General features: G+C 42.6%; 1 protein-coding gene and 1 long non-coding RNA gene across 2 annotated transcripts in view; one reads left to right on the plus strand and one right to left on the minus strand.

The window, feature by feature from the left end:
* Nucleotides 1–1837: 1837 nt before the first annotated feature.
* UCHL1 (ubiquitin C-terminal hydrolase L1) lies at nucleotides 1838–12697 on the minus strand. Its single transcript, XM_023224610.1, has 9 exons — nucleotides 12665–12697; nucleotides 12548–12559; nucleotides 11938–12066; nucleotides 8907–9057; nucleotides 7903–7988; nucleotides 7780–7827; nucleotides 6421–6487; nucleotides 5434–5492; nucleotides 1838–1955 (listed from the first exon to the last, which is right to left on the minus strand). The coding sequence occupies exons 1-9, from the start codon at nucleotides 12695–12697 to the stop codon at nucleotides 1869–1871; spliced, it is 672 nt and encodes a 223-aa protein (XP_023080378.1). The 3' UTR covers nucleotides 1838–1868.
* Nucleotides 12698–12946: 249 nt separating this feature from the next.
* Nucleotides 12947–19288, plus strand: part of LOC111550893 — a 33465-nt gene continuing 27123 nt past the window's right edge. The window contains exon 1 of the long non-coding RNA XR_002734196.1: nucleotides 12947–13116. This is a non-coding gene — a long non-coding RNA (uncharacterized LOC111550893). The remainder of the gene's footprint in view (nucleotides 13117–19288) is intronic.

Here is a 19288-nt window from a genome sequence, read left to right on the forward strand (position 1 = left end):
AACACGCCACACTGATTGGGGTATGTCAAAGCAACACAGGAGCCAACTGAAAGAGCTCCCAACAACTAAAGCGGAACAGTGTGGGCAACAAGTAGTACTGGGTTATGATATAAATCCAAAACATACGATATGAGGTCAACTGATAAAAATGGTTCAATAGGAGAAAAAAGACAACTCTCCCTTCCAAAAGAATTCCCAATAATTCATATAGATACTTGGCCCTCAAGGAGATAGAAGATACACCTCTGCTCCTTAAGTGTGGGCTTTGCATGGTGACTTCCTAAGAGTACAGCATGGAAAAGGCAGGGGGAGTGAGTTTACAGTGAAGTCTTTCAAACACAACCTCAGCCAGGTAAGAGGCCAGAATCAGTGATAAATTAGCTTATGTACCCTTTATAGCATATGATGAAAACAGCGCTTTGCCTCTGTGGTTTTCCTCCCTAAAACCCATAACCCTAGTCTAACATTAGACAAATCCCAATAGAGGGGCACCTTACAAAATACCTGATGGTACTCAAATTTGTCAAGGTCGTCAAAGAATGAGAAGTCTGAGAAACTGACAGAGCCCAAAGGAGCCTGGTGAGACAGGGCAAATAACAGTCATGTGGGATCCTGGGTGGGATCTTGAAGCAGAAAAAGGACATTAGGGAAACAGCCAGGAAATCTAAACAAGCTATGGACTTAATAGCAGTGTATCAACATGTCAATAATTGTGATGGTTAATATTGAACATCCACTTAAAGGATGCAAAGTATTGTTCCTGGGTGTCTGTGAGGGTGCTGCTAAAGGAGATTAACATTTGAGTCAGTGGACTGGGAGAGGCAGACCCACCCTCAATCTGCATGGGCACCATCTAATCAGTGGCCAGAATAAAAGCAGGCAGAAGAATGTGGGAAGACTAGACTGGCCCAGTCTCCTGGCCTCCATCTTTCTCCTGTGCTGGATATGTCCTCCCCTGGAATATCAGACTCCCAAGTTTTTCAGCTTTGGGATTCTTGGACTTTTGACTACAGAGTGAAGACTGCACTATTGGTTTTCCTACTTTTAAGGTTTCGAGACTCGGACTGGCTTCCTTGCTCCTCAGCTTTCAGAGGGCTTACTGTGGGACTTCACCTTGTGATCGTGTGGGTCAACACTCAACTCCCCTTTATATAATACATGTATCCTATTAGTTCTGTCCTCTAGAGAACCCCAATTAATAGAGGAAACTGGATGGTGGGTTTATGGGACTTCTACAATGTCTTCAGTATTTTCTGTCTTCAATATTTCTATAAGTCTAGAATCGTGCTATAAAATCTGCTTATTTAAAAATCTTTAAAGATTAGTTTCTACAGGTATACACAGGGAATACAAACGCAAAAAAATCCAAAGGCACACCAAACCAATGTTTTTATGGTAATTCTTACTAGCACTGTATGAGTTATCTATATGGAAGACATTCATATACTACTACCAAAATAATCTGACATGTTGGGGAAAGGGTAAAAGAAAATGAGAATCAGCTGTGGTTACCTTATCAGCAGAAAAGTTTTATTCCTTTTGAGGACAAACAATTAAACCACATCCAAGGTCTTAACTTACAGACAGAAACCAAAGTAGCCATTTAAAGCGTTAGATATTGGATACAAGACATACACTGGGGAGAATGCTTCACCATCTGAAGCTCACACCACATCGGTCCAGTGGACAGCTGTGCACTCTACTTGTGCTTAAGCGCCTGGGTGTGGCTGAGGGGAAGGCGTGTCTGCAGAATGGAACAGCTGTGTTTCACAAGTACTGAAGCATTGTAGACTGCGTGGGGGGGGGGGGGGTATATATTTTCACGTTGAAGGGAAGAGGGGAAATCAGCAAAGTCCCTCCCAAGAGAATTAGGCTGCCTTGCAGAGAGCCACGGCAGAGAAGCGGACTTCTCCTTGCTCACGCTCGGTGAATTCTCTGCAGACCTTTGCAGCGTCCTGGAAAGAAGAAATGTCGTTAATATCCCAAGAGCAAGAGCTCAAAAATGAAAGTCACATAGGGAAAGCCTCCTAGGTCTATTAACGCTCAAAGTTCACCCTCATCAACTTTAATTCCATCATTAATTTGAAAACCAGGGCTTAAAGGAAAAAAATCAGGTAATGGGAAAGGCAGGGTTACATCATGGATTTGACTTCTTTATCACTTCCACCAAATGGTTTTGTGCTTCTCTCACCTTGTAACTGGTTTTGGAAAAGTTTAAAAATAAAATAAAATAAAATAAACCAACAATAAAAACACAACTATTAATGCTATTTTCCTCAAATCTAAAGATTAGAAATCAATCTTTCTTCCATAAAGTGGCATAAAAGACAAGTTGTAACTCAGAAATTCCCGAAGTAAAGACAATTGTCTTCTAAGTAAACATTTTAAAAAACAGCCTTAATGTTTACCTGGTATTCTAGGTACACACAAGCAATGGAAGCTTAGAGACTGATGGTGAAATGACATGTGTTACTACTTCTAAAAATCTAGATGACAAAGACTGGTAACAGAAAATTGATTCCAGGGTTATTTACCAACTTCTAGGATATAATTGTTTTGGGATCAAAAATATTACTCTGTTGAATCTGTAAAAAAAAAAAAAAGCCCAGCAGAAAGATACCTGAAGGAGAAAGGGAATGCTCTATGATACAGAATGGTAATGAAACATCACCCTAAAATTTGGAAATCACCAACTCAATGAGTTTGGGCCACACGGCTCAGGCCTGCAATCTCAGCACTTTGGGAAGCTGAGGCAGCCGATGGCTTGAGCTCAGGAGTTCAAGAGCAGCCTGGGCAACATCTCTACTAAAATTTGAAAAATTAGCTGGGAATGGTGGTATGCACTTCTAGTCCTGGCTACTCAGAAGACTGAGGTGGGAGGATTGCTTGAGCAAGGTTCAAGGCTACAGTAAGCCATGATTGCACCACTGCACTCCAGCCGGAATGACAGAGTGAGACCCTTTCTCAAAAAAAGCAACCAAAGAGTATCTGGATTGACATCAACATTTTATCTTCTACCAGGTTTTTTAATATATCAATATTCTAGACCTGTCTTCCCTGAATCGACTTTACTAGAGGACATACAATATTAATTTCACTATTAAAGTTGTATCTTTAAAGAGGATAACCATCTTCTACAGAGCTAATGTGCAGGGACCTAATTCATTGAAGTTTAGGATATTTGGGTTAAGTGCATGTATCTTCTCACCAGTTTAATGATTTAGTGTGAAGTTTAGACAACCTAAAACATCCTTAACCATATAGAACCAGCCTTACCTAGGGTAAGAATTTTAACTAAAATGCTGGTTTAATTTAGAAACTCTTTTAATTTTAAGTAAGTTTCTAATTAGAATAGTTTTTTTAAAAAAAAGGTTTTAGCCAGGTACTGTGGCTCACGCCTATAATCCCAGCACTCTGGGAAGCTGAGGCAGAAAGATCACTTGAGCCCAAGAGTTAAAGACCAGCCTGGGCAACATAGTGAGTCCCTCCCACCCCATCTCTATACAAAAATTTTACCTTCCCCACACCTTATAAATGCTACTCATGTGACACTTGTAAGTATCCTAATGGGGGGCACATTTTTATGGCATTAGTGCAATGTTAGATGAGTTAGCAGGTACCTAACATGTTTTACTAGGAAGGATCAGGGTCTTTGCCTCAAAACGGATCAAAGACCAGAAATTCTGCCTCTGTTTTCTCATTCTCACCAAGTAAATTCTGATTTTCTCATGCAACCCCTGCATCCCATCCTGGCTCTCCAGGTCTATTCTTCACTCCATATTCGTATTCCCACATACCTCTTGAATACCGATAATTAGCTTTAACTGATCTCAGGTGTGTCTGACAGACAAGCACAATCAATCCTCCCTATTAAGAGTGATATAATGTGGTCCACTAGCATCTTGGGGCTATCAGGTCTGTGAAGTTCCAAAGAGAGGTCTTTTCTAATGAAAGGTCCTATTGGTATTGTACAGTGGCTAAGAGCACAAACTCTAAATGCAGACTAAGTTTTTTTTTTTCTTCTGAGACAGAGTCTTGCTCTGTTGCCCAGACTGGAGTACAGTGGTGCAATCTCGGCTCACTGCAACCTCCACCTCCCAGGTACAAACAATTCTTGTGCCTCAGCCTCCCGAGCAGCTGGGACTACAGGCATGCACCACCAGGCCTGGCTAATTTTTGTATTTTTAGTAGAGACGGGGTTTCACCATTTTGCCCAGGCTGGTCTTGAACTCCTGAGCTCAAGCGATCCTCCCACGCTGGCCTCCCAAAGTGCTGGATTATAGGCGTGAGCCACCACGCCTGGCCAGACCATATAGGTTTGAACCATAGTTTGCCATGTAAGTCACTGACCTCAGGCCTTAAACTCTGAGTTTTCTCAGCTCTGAAATGGGGATAATACCTATCTCATTGTGTCATTAAAGGATTTCTATAAAAGACATACATCACCTAGAAGAGCACGTAAATACAGTAAACTGCAGCATGTGGGCCTAACCCAGCCTGTGGTGGTGGAAAACAGCTACATACATTCATTTAGAGGGTCTATAGGCTGCTGAGTTGTAACAGCAGAACTGAATACTTGTAGCGGAGCCATATGCCATACAAAGCCTAAAATATTTTGTTTGGCTCTTTATAGAAAATGCTTGCTGAGTCCCGGTCTGCACACAGCAAGTTTTTCAAAGATTCGATACTACTACTACTCAAATTAAGTATAGTTATATTTTAACAGCATTTTGTATATTTTTCTTCAGCACAGCAAGCTAAAAACAGTATTTTGTATTATATCATAATTAAGCATTTTTCCTTTATAATAGTAAACTGATTCAACTCTAGACACTCATTTTTTAGTGAAAAGGCCTAGAGTCACCTACCAACCTTTGTCCAGAATCACTTTTCTGTCCAGGATGGTTACAAAGTGATCCTGGATATTAACAGTTTTTGTCAGGTGCATTTTAAATCTGCTTCTTTTGTTCTTGTAACAGTAGACTATGTGGGAAGGAAAAACTCCTAAATTTAACCAACTAACTAGAACCTATAATACACTACCTCCAAGACTGACCCAAATCCAGTCGTCTTAGAGGGATTATGAAAGTCTACTGTTCCGTGAGTTTTTAACTATGATGTAATCTGACGAGAGGACGATGGTCACCTTAATCCCACCAGGAAGCAAAGCAATAGCTTTCAGGCTAATTCTAACTGTGGACTAAAGACAGCACATGAAACAGATTACTCAGGGTGTCTCTGAAGCCCTGTTTAAAACCACTCACAATAAAATAAGGTAGACAGAATTACTAAGATGATCTTGCAGCCCTAAAGACTGCTATTAACCCAGGCAACTGATGCTGGTTGTCCTGGAAGAGTGTTAGCACTTTAGAATAGAAAATTTGGCCAAAGAATTGTGGGGCCCATTAGGAAGAGATGCACTCCAAAGATGACCTGCAGCAGGGTGCCCTCTGTACTGGCGCCATGGTTCACCGGAAAAGGCATTCGTCCATCTGTAACAAAAGAAGCCAGATATGTCAATTTTCTCTGCGTGTTTTCTGGCTACCATGCTTACCTAGCCCAGATGGAAGTTTTAGATTCTTCCAAAAACCACTGCCAAACCCACAAAAGGAAGCCTGGTTATGAAGCAACAGGCTGCAAATGAGGTTCAAGTGTCCCTAGGCATCCATCCCAGGCAATTCTAGTCTACAAGATCGTACAAGCTCAAATCAGATACCCTAATGGAGGGGCCTGTGCCCCAACTCTAGGAAACGGCCACAGAGCAAAAGTCAGATGCAGTCTTTGGGGTATAGGAAAGATGGAGGCAAGAACAGGAGACACCTGAGATTTCATCTGTCCTCCAATGACTAGATTGCCTTCACTATTCCCTTGCCTTTGTAAGCCTGTAGGTGGTATCTTGGCTTGAGACAACACAGTTACAAGTCTTTCTCCATTAATTCATTCAAAAGGAATGAATCTTACAAGGTAGGTCGTCTTTCTTGATGCCATAAACTAGCTAATAGAAATTATTCCAACATATCCAGATTCTTTTTAGACAAGTAAGGTCATATTCAGGCACTGATCCTTTTTCAGATGTATTCTTTGCCCAGAAAGGATGATACTAGGGTATGCTATAGGAGGAGATGGGAAAAGAAAGTCTGATCACATATACCTTCACCTGGCACTGATCTGATCTACGCTCTTCAGTGGTTTCTGACTGAAGCCATTGATTAGGTATTAAAGCCACTGATTAGGTCAGTTGCCTCAGGAAGTTGCTCTGCTAATAAGGGGTTAAGTGCCCTCATGAGAATACTTTATTACTGTGGCTTTATAAACAATGATATGCCAAGGGCCATAAAGTCACACAACAATATATCAAGAGATTCAGTCTGAAAGAATGCATGAAACTACATTGAGTTCCAAAAATGGAGTGGAACATACCCAGTTCATAGAGGTGGCCATCCACGTTGTTAAACAGAATGAAATGGAAATTCACCTTGTCATCTACCTAAAGAAAGTCAAGACATTTTTTTGAAAATGAGTGTAAGCTGAACTTATTTTAAAAATTATCTTGCAATTCAAGTAAAATATGCTTGAACTGATCTGATTTTAAAAAATTACAGCTAATACTTATGTATGTCTTACATTAGGCCCTACGCTAAGCCCCTTAAGGTAAATATACTGTTAACTGTCAGAACAACTCTATGAAGATGCTATTACTACAGGATTTTTACTGAGGCTTAGAGAGGCTAAGTATCTCAACCAAGGTCAATACTAGAAAATAGCACAGCCAGTTGTAGTTATAAAGACACTGAGATCTGGCTGGCCATGGTGGCTCATGCCTGTAATACTAGTACTTTGGGAGGCAGAGGCAGGCAGATCACTTGAGCTCACAAGAGTTCAAGACCAGCCCGGACAACATGCTGAAACCCCATCTCTACAAAAAAATATAAAACTTAGTAGGTGTGGTGGTGTGTACTTGTAATCCCAGCTACTCGGGAGGCTGAGGTGAGAGAATTGTTGCAGTGAGCCAAGGTCACACCACTGCATTCCAGCCTGGGCAATGGAGCCTGACCTTGCCAAAAAAAATTTTTTTTTTTTTAATAAAAGGACACTGAGCTGACTTAAATTTGGCAGCTGACTCAGAGGTTCTCATCAGATTATGGTACATTCAAACCTTCTAGAACTTGTCCTTTGTGGTGTATTTCATTCTCCCCAACAGCCTGTGAAGATTATTTGAAATGCTCACTTACTAGGAGAGGTGTACACTCTGTAAGATTCATTTCTGTTTTTGAGACAGGGTCACCCAGGCCAGAGTGCAGTGGCATGATCTCAGCTCACTGCAACCTCTGCCTCCAGGCTCAGGCAATTCTCCCACCTCAGCCTCCCGAGTAGCTGGGACTACAGACCTCACTCCTCTTTGTATTTTTTGTGGAGACGGGGTTTCACCATGTTTGCCAGGCTGGTCTCAAACTCCTGGGCTCAAGTGATTCACCCTCCTCGGCCTCTCAAATTGTTGGGATTACAGGCATGAGCAACTCTACCTGGCCTATAAGACTCATTTGGATCTAAACAAAACACTGTCAGTTTGAATTTACTCAAGATTTCAACAGCCAATACAATTTCTGAAGAGCCTTTTGAAAAGGTCTAGTCAAAGCATTATTTAGGTAGAACTTTCTGGTGTCATCTGGCCTTGGGTGGATGACATTTGCTGTGTTCCAGTAAGATATTCCTGAGCAATTTCAGTGGAAACACAGATGGCACCCAGGCAGCCTGGCTCCGATTTGTATTTGCATTTACCCGACATTGGCCTTCCTGTGCCACGGCATCATGGGCTGCCTGTATGGCCTGCAGAAAAAAGAAAATAATTAGCACAAAAATCTCTAGAGTTATTTAAAGGCAATGCTCTGAAAGTTCTCTTACCTCATTCTTTTCAAAGCATTTTGCTCTGTCTTCAGGGGACATTTTCTCTGTTTCAGAAAGAAACTGTTTCAGGACTGATCCATCCTCTTAAAGAAAAAAACGGATGTTAGCATAGATAAAATAATACAAATGGGTACATATTTATTGTTGACTTAAGCCTTTGCCGAACATGCTGAGCAACGTGAATCTTTAATACTGCCTCCAGGGTTGTGGATGAGCTGTACCTTTTCTCCCAGCCTCTTTTTCTAACCCCTCTCTATTCACAGGTTTCAAGTCAGAGAGGTCGCTCCACCCTCCCAATATGCCAAGCTCTTTCTTGCCTCTGTTCTCTTCTACCCTGGACCCCTTTTTCCCTCCCACTTCACTCATCTCTCAAATTTCTGTCACTTTTTCACAGCAATTCTTAATCTGTAACATGTATTTGAGATTTATACAGTCATAAAAGCTGGGGCTGCCTTGTTTACCTGCTGTATCTACAGCACCTAAGAATGTACAGTTCACATCTATTATACACATGACGCTATAATCATGTTCTAATCTAAAATGGTTCCCAAACCAAGATTATTATTTTGGGGTAGAAAATTCAACCTTACTAATTCAGTTATTCAGCCAGAAAATAAAGATCTTGAATAGAAATGTAAAGAAACTAAACAGTCCAGCATAGAGACATCTGACTGGATAACCACTGATGTAAGCATTTTGTTACTGCTCAGTGTGGATAAGCCTAAGAGGCACTAATTACAAACCTATAGCAAGAACAACATATTTCAAAAGACCTCAAAATTTGAACTTTCAGCTCTAAAATTTGTGAAATGGGACCATTTCAAAATTCAGAAATGCTAGGAATCCTTTCTGAGGAAGACTGTGAGTCAGTTTAAGCGTGTGACACCATCATTACAAAATGGTTTCAAAAGGTACAGCATCTCTGACCTTGGGAACAGTGTTTCTGAACTCCATGTTTCAAGTTCAAGCTTAGGATGACTGGCCTCAAAACCCACACCTACCAAATCCCAGTTTATCTTGATTATTGGCCACTGCGTGTATAAGTCCGATTGTGCCACAGGAATTCCCAATGGTCTGCTTCATGAAGTACACTTTAGGACTAACTTCTTGTCCCTTCAGCTCTTCAATCTGTTTTTTCCTGAAGTTCTCATGCTGCGAATGTAAAAAGCGTTTTTACATCTCAGAATGAAAGTGCAAAGAACAGATGGCAGCAAAGTGAATTCTACCACCTAAACAGAAACACCAGGGGGATGTGTGAACAGGAGCCTTAGTTCTAGATGCTGGCCAACTCCCAGAGAAGGGCCCGTCTGTCTGCCTCCCACACCCACGCTGGCCAGTGGGGCTCTGAGAGGTTCAGAGACTCCACCCTGGTGCTGCAGTGCAGTGACTGCATTGGATACTGCCCAAGGCTGTGTCTAGACACCACTGCAACCTTTCAGCCCAAAATGGTGTCATGAAGTCAGAAAACAAACCAGTTCATTATTTTCTCCCTTTAACACTTAACCGTATTTCACATAGGCATCCTAATCAAGCTTCAGTCAATTGAATGCCCAACAAGAGCACCAGCTGGTTTACATTTTACTATTCTTTAAAGTTCTACTTCTACTCGGCTCAAGTACACTTCACTTCAAAAACAAAAACAGCCTTAACTGCTGAAAAGAGCAAGTGAAAGAAATTAACCATTCCCTCCACCCTCTTTTTAAGGAAGGAAAGACAACTGGTCCAGGGTATTGGGCTGTGATTTTACAAGAGGAAGACGTGACACTAGCTTGTCCTTGCCAGCTAAACAGTTTACTTTGAGGATAGACTGGCAATTTGAGGAGGAGGATAGAGACTGGTAAGTGACTGAGACTAGGAAACGGATTTCCTCAAAGCATCTGCTAGTTTTTTGTACAGTAATTTAGTAAGCCTATCTGGACTTTTCACTAACTAGCTTTAAAGACCTTAGAAGTTATGATTTCTTGAGCCAGGGTCAGTGGCTTGCACCTATAATCCCAGCTACTAGGGAGGCTGAGGCATGAGGATCACTTGAGCTCAGGAGTTCAAGACCTTGTCTCTAAAAAATAAAAATATAATAAATAAGTTAGGACTTCCCAGTTCAAGAGTAGGGTACTAATATAGAAACACTGATTTCCCATAACAAGCAAAACCAGACAGACCATCAGAAACGTATTTCCAACTCTAGTAGCTTCACATTTCTGTACATGAACTGAAGTTTAGGCTTACTTTCTGGTACTAACAGAAGAGTAAGATCTCTTACCCCAGAAGATCAACTTAAACTCCAACTAGCAGAACTTTTTCGCTTCTATCTAACTAGATCCTCAATTTAGTATTCATTGACCAGTAAGAGTTTTTTTTTTTTCATTTTCTAGGCTAATTAGATGAAATATTAAAATGGGATAGCACCATCCTTTAGGGCTGCTTGAGCTCTTCCATGGAAATCATTCTGTAAATAGTTTACTAGCACTTAATGTTTCAGAAGTCGTCCATGTAGGGGGTCATAACATTCCCTTAGTCAAAAATTAAATGCCTTCCAAATTAACATTAGTATCTTTGAAGTCAGCCTATAAAATCTCAACTTTTCTTTCAATTGGCTTCAGTGTTTTGTCCAGCAGGCATTCTATGTAGCAGAAAAGGCGCTCGATAAATCTCATAGGTTGAATTGAAACTAAAGGACAAAGTATCGAGCTCTTTCAAACATAACACAAACTAGAATGTTCTCTAACAAGATCCAGCAAAAGGAGAACACTCAGCTTTTAAAGGCAAACATGCTGCACCACTGCCTCCCAGAGGCCTTGCCTCTGAATGCTGCTCAAAACCTCCGAGTCATCATGGTTGCTCTAATAAAAAAAACCCCTGTGTGATGCTCAACTGGAGACAGGAGACTGATTTGGTCAACCAAGAAGCTAATTCGACTTCCAACAATATGGCAGCTCCCTTTTAGCCCGAGTAAAAGACTTTAGCAATAAAAACATGTGAGATCATCTTATTAGCTGTAATAAGTGTATTTACCCATAATACTTAGCTTATTTACTAGAAGGAAGGCTTGGAACTTCCCATACTCTTGATTTTGGCTACGGATGCTTCCAGAACACCTGGCCTTAGGACGGTGCTTCAGTTAACCTCACCTTTGGAGTGATGCCCCAAGTTTTGCTAAAGCTAATTTCAGTCTCTCCCACATCAGCAGCCAAGTGACAACAACAGGAGACAAGACAATGCCATGCTAACGACTGGGATTCCATACATCACAGGACAGCAAATATCCTATCCTTTAAAAAAAAAAAAAAAATCTGACGCTGTCTTTGAGATACATCTATCCATACACATCTGTAGGAGGAAAATCATTTCAAGGGAAATGCAAAGGTGCTTTCAAAACTGAGCTTATAACCCCCATTTTATTTAGCTACAAGGTCAGAGATGAACGAGGATAAGTGAAGAGGAAGGAGGTTCCCGCACAGAAGCCATACACAAATGATTAAGCTTTAAGAAATACATTCAAGAGGCTAAAAACCAAGTGAGCAAGTAGTGGGAGTGGAGAAGTGTGAAGAACGCCTTAAAACCATCAGAAACCCAGGCAATGGAGGCGGAGAATAAGCGAGCCTAATTGTTTCCCAGCGATTTAGGACAGCCCTTCCCCCTCCATTCTACAGCTAGGTGGGAGGCTGAGAAGCCAACAATGAGTTGACAGGTTACAGCCCTTAAAGGGAAACCAGCAGCCATTCCCTCGAACCGGAGGCTCGAAAAAACCCAAGTTCGAGGGAACTCATGAGTAGAATGAATGATTTCCCTGGATAACGGGATCGATGGAACTGAGATACTGCCGCTCTTCCAAATTTAAAGCAATTGTGGTCGGATGGGAGAGAAGGCAATAGGCACGGAGTAGGTACCACGAAAATGCAGGCTCCTCCCTTGCTTAGAGGCTCGCCCCCATCACCTACTGGGGAGGGGGCGGGGCGGGAAGCCCCCGACGCCTCAAGCTGGGGAGCGGCGTGCACTACCGGGGGCTCGCGCATCCTGGGCCCCACGCCCTACCTGGGCGGTGAGTGGAAACAGCAGCAGCAGCGCGCAGGCAGGCGCTGGCACTGAGCCCAGAGACTCCTCTTCCAGCCCCAGCACGTCCACGAAGCGCCACTGGCCGGCGACCCCCAGCCGGGACAACACCTGCGGAGAGGAGACAAGGCGGCCAGGGGCACGGGGACACGCGGGTCGCGGGCACCTGCCAGGGGGCGGGGCCAGAAGGCGCGCGCCCTCCGCGCCCCCACCCGAGCCTGGGAGGAGCCCCAGTCCCGCCCTGCCACCCCCACCCTGGCGGGCGCGATGACACAGCACAAAGCGCGGCCCACACGTGGCGCCCGCGAAGCCCGTGCAGCCTAGTCTGTGCTGCCCGCGCCACGCCCTCAGGAGCTCCGCTCGGCGCTAGCTGGCCACGGGGCGCAGCCCCTCCGTCTCCCCGTGACCGGTTTCGCAAAGTCACCCGCTAAATGCAGGGGCTCAGGAAGGGCGCCCAGCCCACGCCCCAGCCCTGCCGTCTCCGGTGTGCGCAGCGGGCGGCTTGGTTTCTGCCAGCAGCCGGAGCCGGTGGGCGCCCCCGCCTCGGCGCTCGCGGGGGAGGGGGCCAGAGACGGCGCGAGACGCCACTCACTTTGTTCAGCATCTGAAAGGCAAATGCAAAGAAAAAAGCAAAACCGAACGGGTCAGCGACTCGGCTCCCTCTCCCTCGGCCTTGCGCTCTCCGGGCAGCGGTGCACCTGGCGCTCACCTCGGGGTTGATCTCCATCGGCTTGAGCTGCATCTTCGCGGTGCGCCCGACAGAATTAACCCAGGGAAGACGAAAAACAGCTAGCGGAGCCGCCCAGGCTGCAGCTATAAAGCGCCGGCCAGACGCACTGTGAGGCCTGCGCAGGGGGAGCAGGGGCAGAACCAAGCGAGGGGGAAACGGCCGTTTGCGGCCAGATGGGTACGAAACCCCCGTACGCAGCGCGGAGTGGTACGGCCGGGCCCCCAAACCTTGCAGTCTCACTCGCGAGTGAGATAATCTGGTGGTTGTGGAGACGGGATTTGTTGGTGGGTGTTCTTTGAGTGTATGCAGCAGTCCTTTTGATGGAGTCTTTAATTTTGGGCGAAGTTTCTGGAAACCCATCCTTTCTACCATCCCAATTACCCTAAAGCTCGGGTCTCTGAAGCATTTGAGAAAAAGCACAAATTCAACAGGTATATATTTAATATGAATGAATGTAAATGTGTGCCCCCCACCCCAAATCTCTCAGCAGTTTGCGTTTAACGTTAGACAATTTCTCCTCCATGTTAAGTCAGACCAGTACCGAGGTTCATTTTTAAGTGACTGCCTAGAATAAAGCAGAATCTGGTAGATAACAGATATTGCATTAGGAATGCTGATGTAATGTGACTCCCGGGGAAGAAATGGTTGGTCCTGGGAGAGCAGTAGAAAGCTGGGGGATGTGAGGGTAATACAAGACACAGAGAAGGCAGGCAGTTGGAGACTTCAGAAAACAGATCCAGGGAAAAGAAGGATATGATTTTGAGCGACAGGCTGTAAAAGGAAAAGCATTTTTGAAAGAATGGGAAGCTTTGAAAAATAAAATTTCTGAGTTCACCGCAGAATACTCCCAATGAAGAAGAAAGGGAATGGTAACCAAGGAAACCACTGTTCTCTAATCATCTCAGGTGGGGTTTTCCCACCAACACATTCAAAAGATGGAGAGAGAAAGCATATGCTGAAGAATGAATTTTAAAAGGGACCAAAATCTGTAAGAATTGTGCCAGGAAAGCTAAGCTGCAAAATAAAGTGGGCTTGCAGAAATACTTAGGTAGCGAAGGAAGCAAGAAGGTTGAGTATTTTTTAAAAATAGGCTCCGAACAAAATAATGATGATGGCAAAAGAATAGACTTTCTATTTAGGAAGCTGAGGTTAACAGAATGACAGAGGGAAGGGAGGGAATCAACATTTTTTGAGTTATTGTTTTTGGGATCCTTTGCATGTGTCATCTCATTTAATCCTTAGAGGAGCCCAAGGAAGAGATTCATATTAGTGCAGTTTTACAGATCAGAATCCCAGGCCTACAGAAGTTAATTTGCTTACAGTCACAATTGAAAAGTAAAACTGAGAAGTAAACCCTGCTAAACTGGGCTCTAAGAACCCATTCTTTATCTAAGATTCCACAACATTCTACTTCTATTTTCTTTCCATTTTTGCCATTAGAAAATGACCTTCACACACAAAAATGAGAGAGAAAAAAATTAGTAAGAAGAGCTTAATGGGTGAATCTTATGCAATGTAAATTTTCCCTCAATAAGGTTGTTAAAGAAAAAAGGAGGTGAAGGTCAAGACAAGTGACAAGGTCATATTGAATGAGTTATTGCCTTTAGACAAAGACAAATTACACTTCCAATTTACTTCATTTATTCATTCACTCAACAAATATTAAGAACCTGCTGGGTGCTGGGTGCCAAGCTTGGAAAGTTTGGAATTAGGGATACAAAGATGAACACAATAAACATGGAAATTTCCCTCATGCCATTTTTATCAGTCATAAGAGTTGTATGAAAGGGAGCAGAGATCAGGAGCACCTAAACTAGTGGAGGGGCTCAGGAAGGCATCCTGAAGGAAATGACATCTAAGCTAAGGGCTGATGGGCAAGCAGAAGTTAGCAGTTATAAGTGATTGCCAAAATAACTAATAAAAGCAGTCATGAAATCACTGTCAAATATTTGTTGAAGGCATTAATTCATTCACTTAACATACATATGTAAATATGTATACATATACACACATATATAGCCTACATATACATATATATACACATATGTATATACATATATGTACCCTATTGTGTGCCAGGAAGCATCAGACCAGTGAATAAAACAACTCCTTGTTTACAAAGAGATGCCAGAGACTGGATATGAACAAACCTAAGCCTGAAAGCCTGATCTTAAAAAAAAAAAAAAAAAAGAAGAAGAAGAAGTAGGGGGTGATGGGAATATACTGCTGAAACTGCAGGACAGAAGAGTTTATATCAGTCATTAGCCAAATTTAGCCAAATGTTAGGACTCATAATTTTTTACTTTTAGAAGCAATAGATGGATGCATTTAGAACAAGTTATGCCAACCAGAACTTATCTTCTTTTCTTTGGGAGTTATTAACTGGATGGACAGGTAGAACACTGTCATTGTATTTCTTATGCTGCCAGGGTTGGCATTGGTTGATACCACAGTTGAGGTGGTTTTATAGCTTATTTAATTGATTCTACCTTTAAAAAAAAAAGTGGTACTGGATGAGTTACCTCAACCTGTAGCCACCTGACAATGGTTTTAACCTTGTCTGGTGCCATTTTATTACAGCAGAGAAAAAGAGAGTTCACACATATAAGCAAGAATAAGCAGTCTAAATGGCAGAATTGTTAGCCAGGTGTGGTGGTGTGTACCTGTAGTCCCAGCTACTTGGGAGGCCAAAGTGGGAGGATTGCTTGAGCCTAGGAATTCGAGGCTACAGTGAGCCTGTAATGGCATGACTGCACTCCAACCTGGGCAACAGAGCAAGACCCCATCCCTTGAAATAAATAATAAATGGCAGAATTTGGGGATTAAAAAATAAGTTTAAAATAAATGATGAAATTTAATAGGGATTTAGGTGACGATTACACAACCCTGTGAATATACTAAAAAACTTTAAGTGGGTTCAGGTATCACAATAAAGCTATTAAAAATGTAACAGGAATATGTGTAAAGCTCTATATTATAGTACAGTTGTCAATTATCGCAATATAGTTAATCTTTATATTAACTTTTTTCTTGATGCTATGATTGCAGAAGTATGAAATAATTTGGAAAATATCAAGTGAAAACATCACAATAGTTTGATTATAACCATTTAAAAATAAATACACAGAGATCAGAAGGAAAAACGTTTAAAAAAAAAATCATTTAAAGATGCATTAATGAGTTAGACCTGGCTTTGTGAACAGTACCTGAGAAAAAGAGTCAAATATTTCAGGTGTCATAATTTGACTATAAAGCTAGTGCAATCTTCATTTATACCAGGAATGAGAGATTCAATTTCATTTTAATCATAGTAGGTTCCTGAAGGAGAGTCCTGAATCCAATAGGGGGGAAAAATGCTGTGATTGATTAGTAGTGTCTACCATGAGTATGGGAAAGGGAAGTGGTAAGGATAACCAGGTATTTGCTAACCTTTGGCAGAATTAACCAGACTATAACTGGATTATGATGCCCAGCCTGGCATATAATGAACACTCAATAAATACCTTTCAACTGAAAATTCAAACTATCACACTTCAAAAGAGACATTGACATATTAGAGAGTTTACAGAGATGGAGTGCCAAAATAATGAACAAAGGTGGTTGAAGAAATTGAGAAGACAGTATATGATATGGAGAAGAAAATGGGTTTGTGTGTGTGTTTGGGGATTGGGGAGGGGAGTTACATTGATACCAATGCTCAAAAATACAAAGAGGGAGAGAGTAATCTTTATGATTAAGAATACAGGACAGACAGGTAGAAGTCAGAGGAAAATATTAGTTTATATAAGAAAGCACTTAATAATTGGAGTGGTTCAACATTTAGGTAAATTATTCACATGTAATGGTGAGCATGCTTTTGGCAGCATAATCATAACTAACACTTATTGATTGCTTACGGATGCCCGGCACTACTTCTATGAGTTTTATATGTATTAACCCTTTTAATCAACATAACAACCTACTAGGTAGGTTACTATTATTATTCTATTTTAGAAATGAAGATCAGAAAGGTTAAGTTCTTTGCCAATGGTTATTTAAATCTTGAGAACTGAAACTTGACCACAGACAGTCTGTACTCTTGACCAGGAGTCCTCAAGTCCCAGGCTGAGGACTGCTACAGATCTGTGGCCTGTTAGGAAATGGGTGGCACAGCAAGAGGTGAGCAGCAGGTGAGCAAACATTACTGCCTGAAGCTCCGCCTCCTGTCAGATCAGCAGCAGTATTAGATTCTCATAGGAGCATAAATCCTATTATGAACTGCACGTGCAAGGGATCTAGGATATGCACTTCTTACGAGAATCTAATGACTGATGATCTGAGGTGGAACAGTTTCATCCCAAAACCATTCCCACCCCCAGTCCATGGAAAAATTGTCTTCCATGAAACTGGTCCCTGGGGCCAAAAAGGCTGGGGACCGCTGTATTATACTATGTCTACCAAGGACAGAATACCCAACTAAAACTGACTGAAAGCTTGGGATGTTAATTGCCTCTCTTAACTCAATGACTGGAGGTTGGTGGTTCTAGGGTTGTCCATGTGTCAACATAAATAACAGAGAAATGTTCTCTAAAAGAAGGTGATATTTATTCAGGAATAGGGCATTGCAATGGGAATACACATACCATAGTAAACTGTGTGTGTTATTAGGGAAGATACAAGAAGACAAAAGTTTTTTAAGGACAAATGAGGAATATTACATAATCATTTTGAAATACTTATCCTTGGCTATAAGGATCAATAACAAGGGTGACACCAGTCTGAGGCTGGACAAGCAGTTTCTGGGCACATGTCCTTGTGGAAGGATTTTTTTTATGTAAGATTGTGATGGCCTTTGTATAAAGTGGCGGGTTTTGCAGTCTTCTGTGATAGTTTTTGTTATCAGGCATTTATGCATGAGACTCATTATCTTCCTGGCTTTCCCAGCTCTATTTGTCAGAGGCTTTTTGTGGTTTGTTTGTTTTTTGTTTCTGTTTTTGTTTTTTGAAACAGGGTTTCGCTCTTGTTGCCCAGGCTGGAGTGCAGTGGTGCAATCTTGGCTCACTGCTCCCTCCGCCTCCCAGGTTCAAGCGATTCTCCTGCCTCAGCTTCCCGAGTAGCTGGGATTATAGGCATGTGCCACCACGCCTGACTAATTTTGTATTTTTAGTAGAGATGGGGTTTCACCATGTTGGTCAGGCTGGTCTCGAACTCCTGACCTCAGGTTATCCACCCTCCTTGGCGTCCCAAAGTGCTGGGATTACAGATGTGAGCCATGGTGCCTGGTCTTGTTTTTGTTTTGAGACAGGCTCTTGCTGTGACACCTAGGCTAGAGTACAGTAGCAAGATCATAGTGTACGACAGCCTTGACCTCTGGGCTCAAGCTATCGTCCTGTGTCAGCGCCCTGAGTAGCTGGGAATGCAGGTGCACCACCACACCTGGCTAAGTTTTTATCTTTTTTTTTTTTTTTTGGAGACGGAATTTCACTCTTGTTGCTAGGCTGGAGTGCAATGGCGGTGCAATCTCAGCTCACCACAACCTTCCCCTCCTGGGTTCAAGCAATTCTCCTGCCTCAGCCTCCCGAGTAGCTGGGATTACAGGCATGTGCCACCACATCCAGCTAATTTTGTATTTTTAGTAGAGACAGGGTTTTTCCATGTTGGTCAGGCTGGTCTCGAACTCCCAACCTCAGATGATCCACCTGCCTCGGCCTCCCAAAGTGATGGGATTACAGGCCTGAGCCACCTTGCCCAGCCTGTTTTTTGTTTTTAACACAAGTGACTCCATTTTGATTCTGACAAATTTCACACATGGCTCGATAATCTTATCAAGAATTTAGGGTTTTTCCATCTTTCCAGTCCACTGTCTTTATGTTATTGTTGAAACTGTCATCCATAATGGTTATAAGGTGCCTACAGAAGTTCTAAGAATCACATCCTCACACAAGGTCCAAAGGTAAGAAGGAAGATGATATTCTCTTTCACTGTTGCTGTTTCTCAAGTTTGAAGTTTTTGCAGAAGCCCCACCCTCCTGAAGAATTCCTTTTAGGTACCATTGGCCTGAATTTAATCACATGTTCATGCACTAGTCAAAAGAGAGGCTGAGAAAGTAAATATGTAGCATTTTTAGACTCCAAGAAGTAAGGTGGGCTTTGCCACCAAGGAATAGGGTAGGGGCAAGGCTACTTGACAGGCAGCTACCAGTGTCTGCCACATCATGCCTGGAACTTTTCAAAGACTTGATGAATATCTGTTAATGATGTGGTAGAAAGAACTTCTGTTGGAGGGGGACGGGCAGGAAGCTTGAAATCTTAAGAATTCAGGACAAACAGATAGAAATCAGAGGAAAATATTAGTTTATATAAGAAAGCATGCTGAGCACAGTGGTTCATGCCTGTTATCCCAGCACTTTCGGAAGCCGAGGCAGGTGGATCACCTGAGGTCAGGAGTTCAAGACCAGCCTGACCAACATGGTGAAATCCCATCTCTACTCAAAATATAAAAATTAGCCTGGTGTGGTGGCATGTGCCTGTAACCCCAGCTACTCGGGAGGCTGAGGCAGGAGAATCGCTTGAACCTGGGAGGCAGAGGCTGTAGTGAGCCAAGATTGCACCACTGTACTCCAGC

This window comes from Piliocolobus tephrosceles, chromosome 3 (assembly GCF_002776525.5).
Source record: "Piliocolobus tephrosceles isolate RC106 chromosome 3, ASM277652v3, whole genome shotgun sequence".
Lineage (NCBI taxonomy): Eukaryota > Metazoa > Chordata > Mammalia > Primates > Cercopithecidae > Piliocolobus > Piliocolobus tephrosceles.

Excerpts from the sequence above, each read along its gene's own strand:
- UCHL1 (XM_023224610.1), bottom strand. The coding sequence starts at position 12,697 with ATGCAGCTCAAGCCGATGGAGATCAACCCCGAG. Across the intron at positions 7,989-8,906 it reads TCAAGATAAACTGGGATTTG|AGGATGGATCAGTCCTGAAA; the intron begins GTAGGTGTGGGT and ends TTTTTCTTTAAG. Across the intron at positions 1,956-5,433 it reads CAGAGGGCACCCTGCTGCAG|GACGCTGCAAAGGTCTGCAG; the intron begins GTCATCTTTGGA and ends TCTTCTTTCCAG.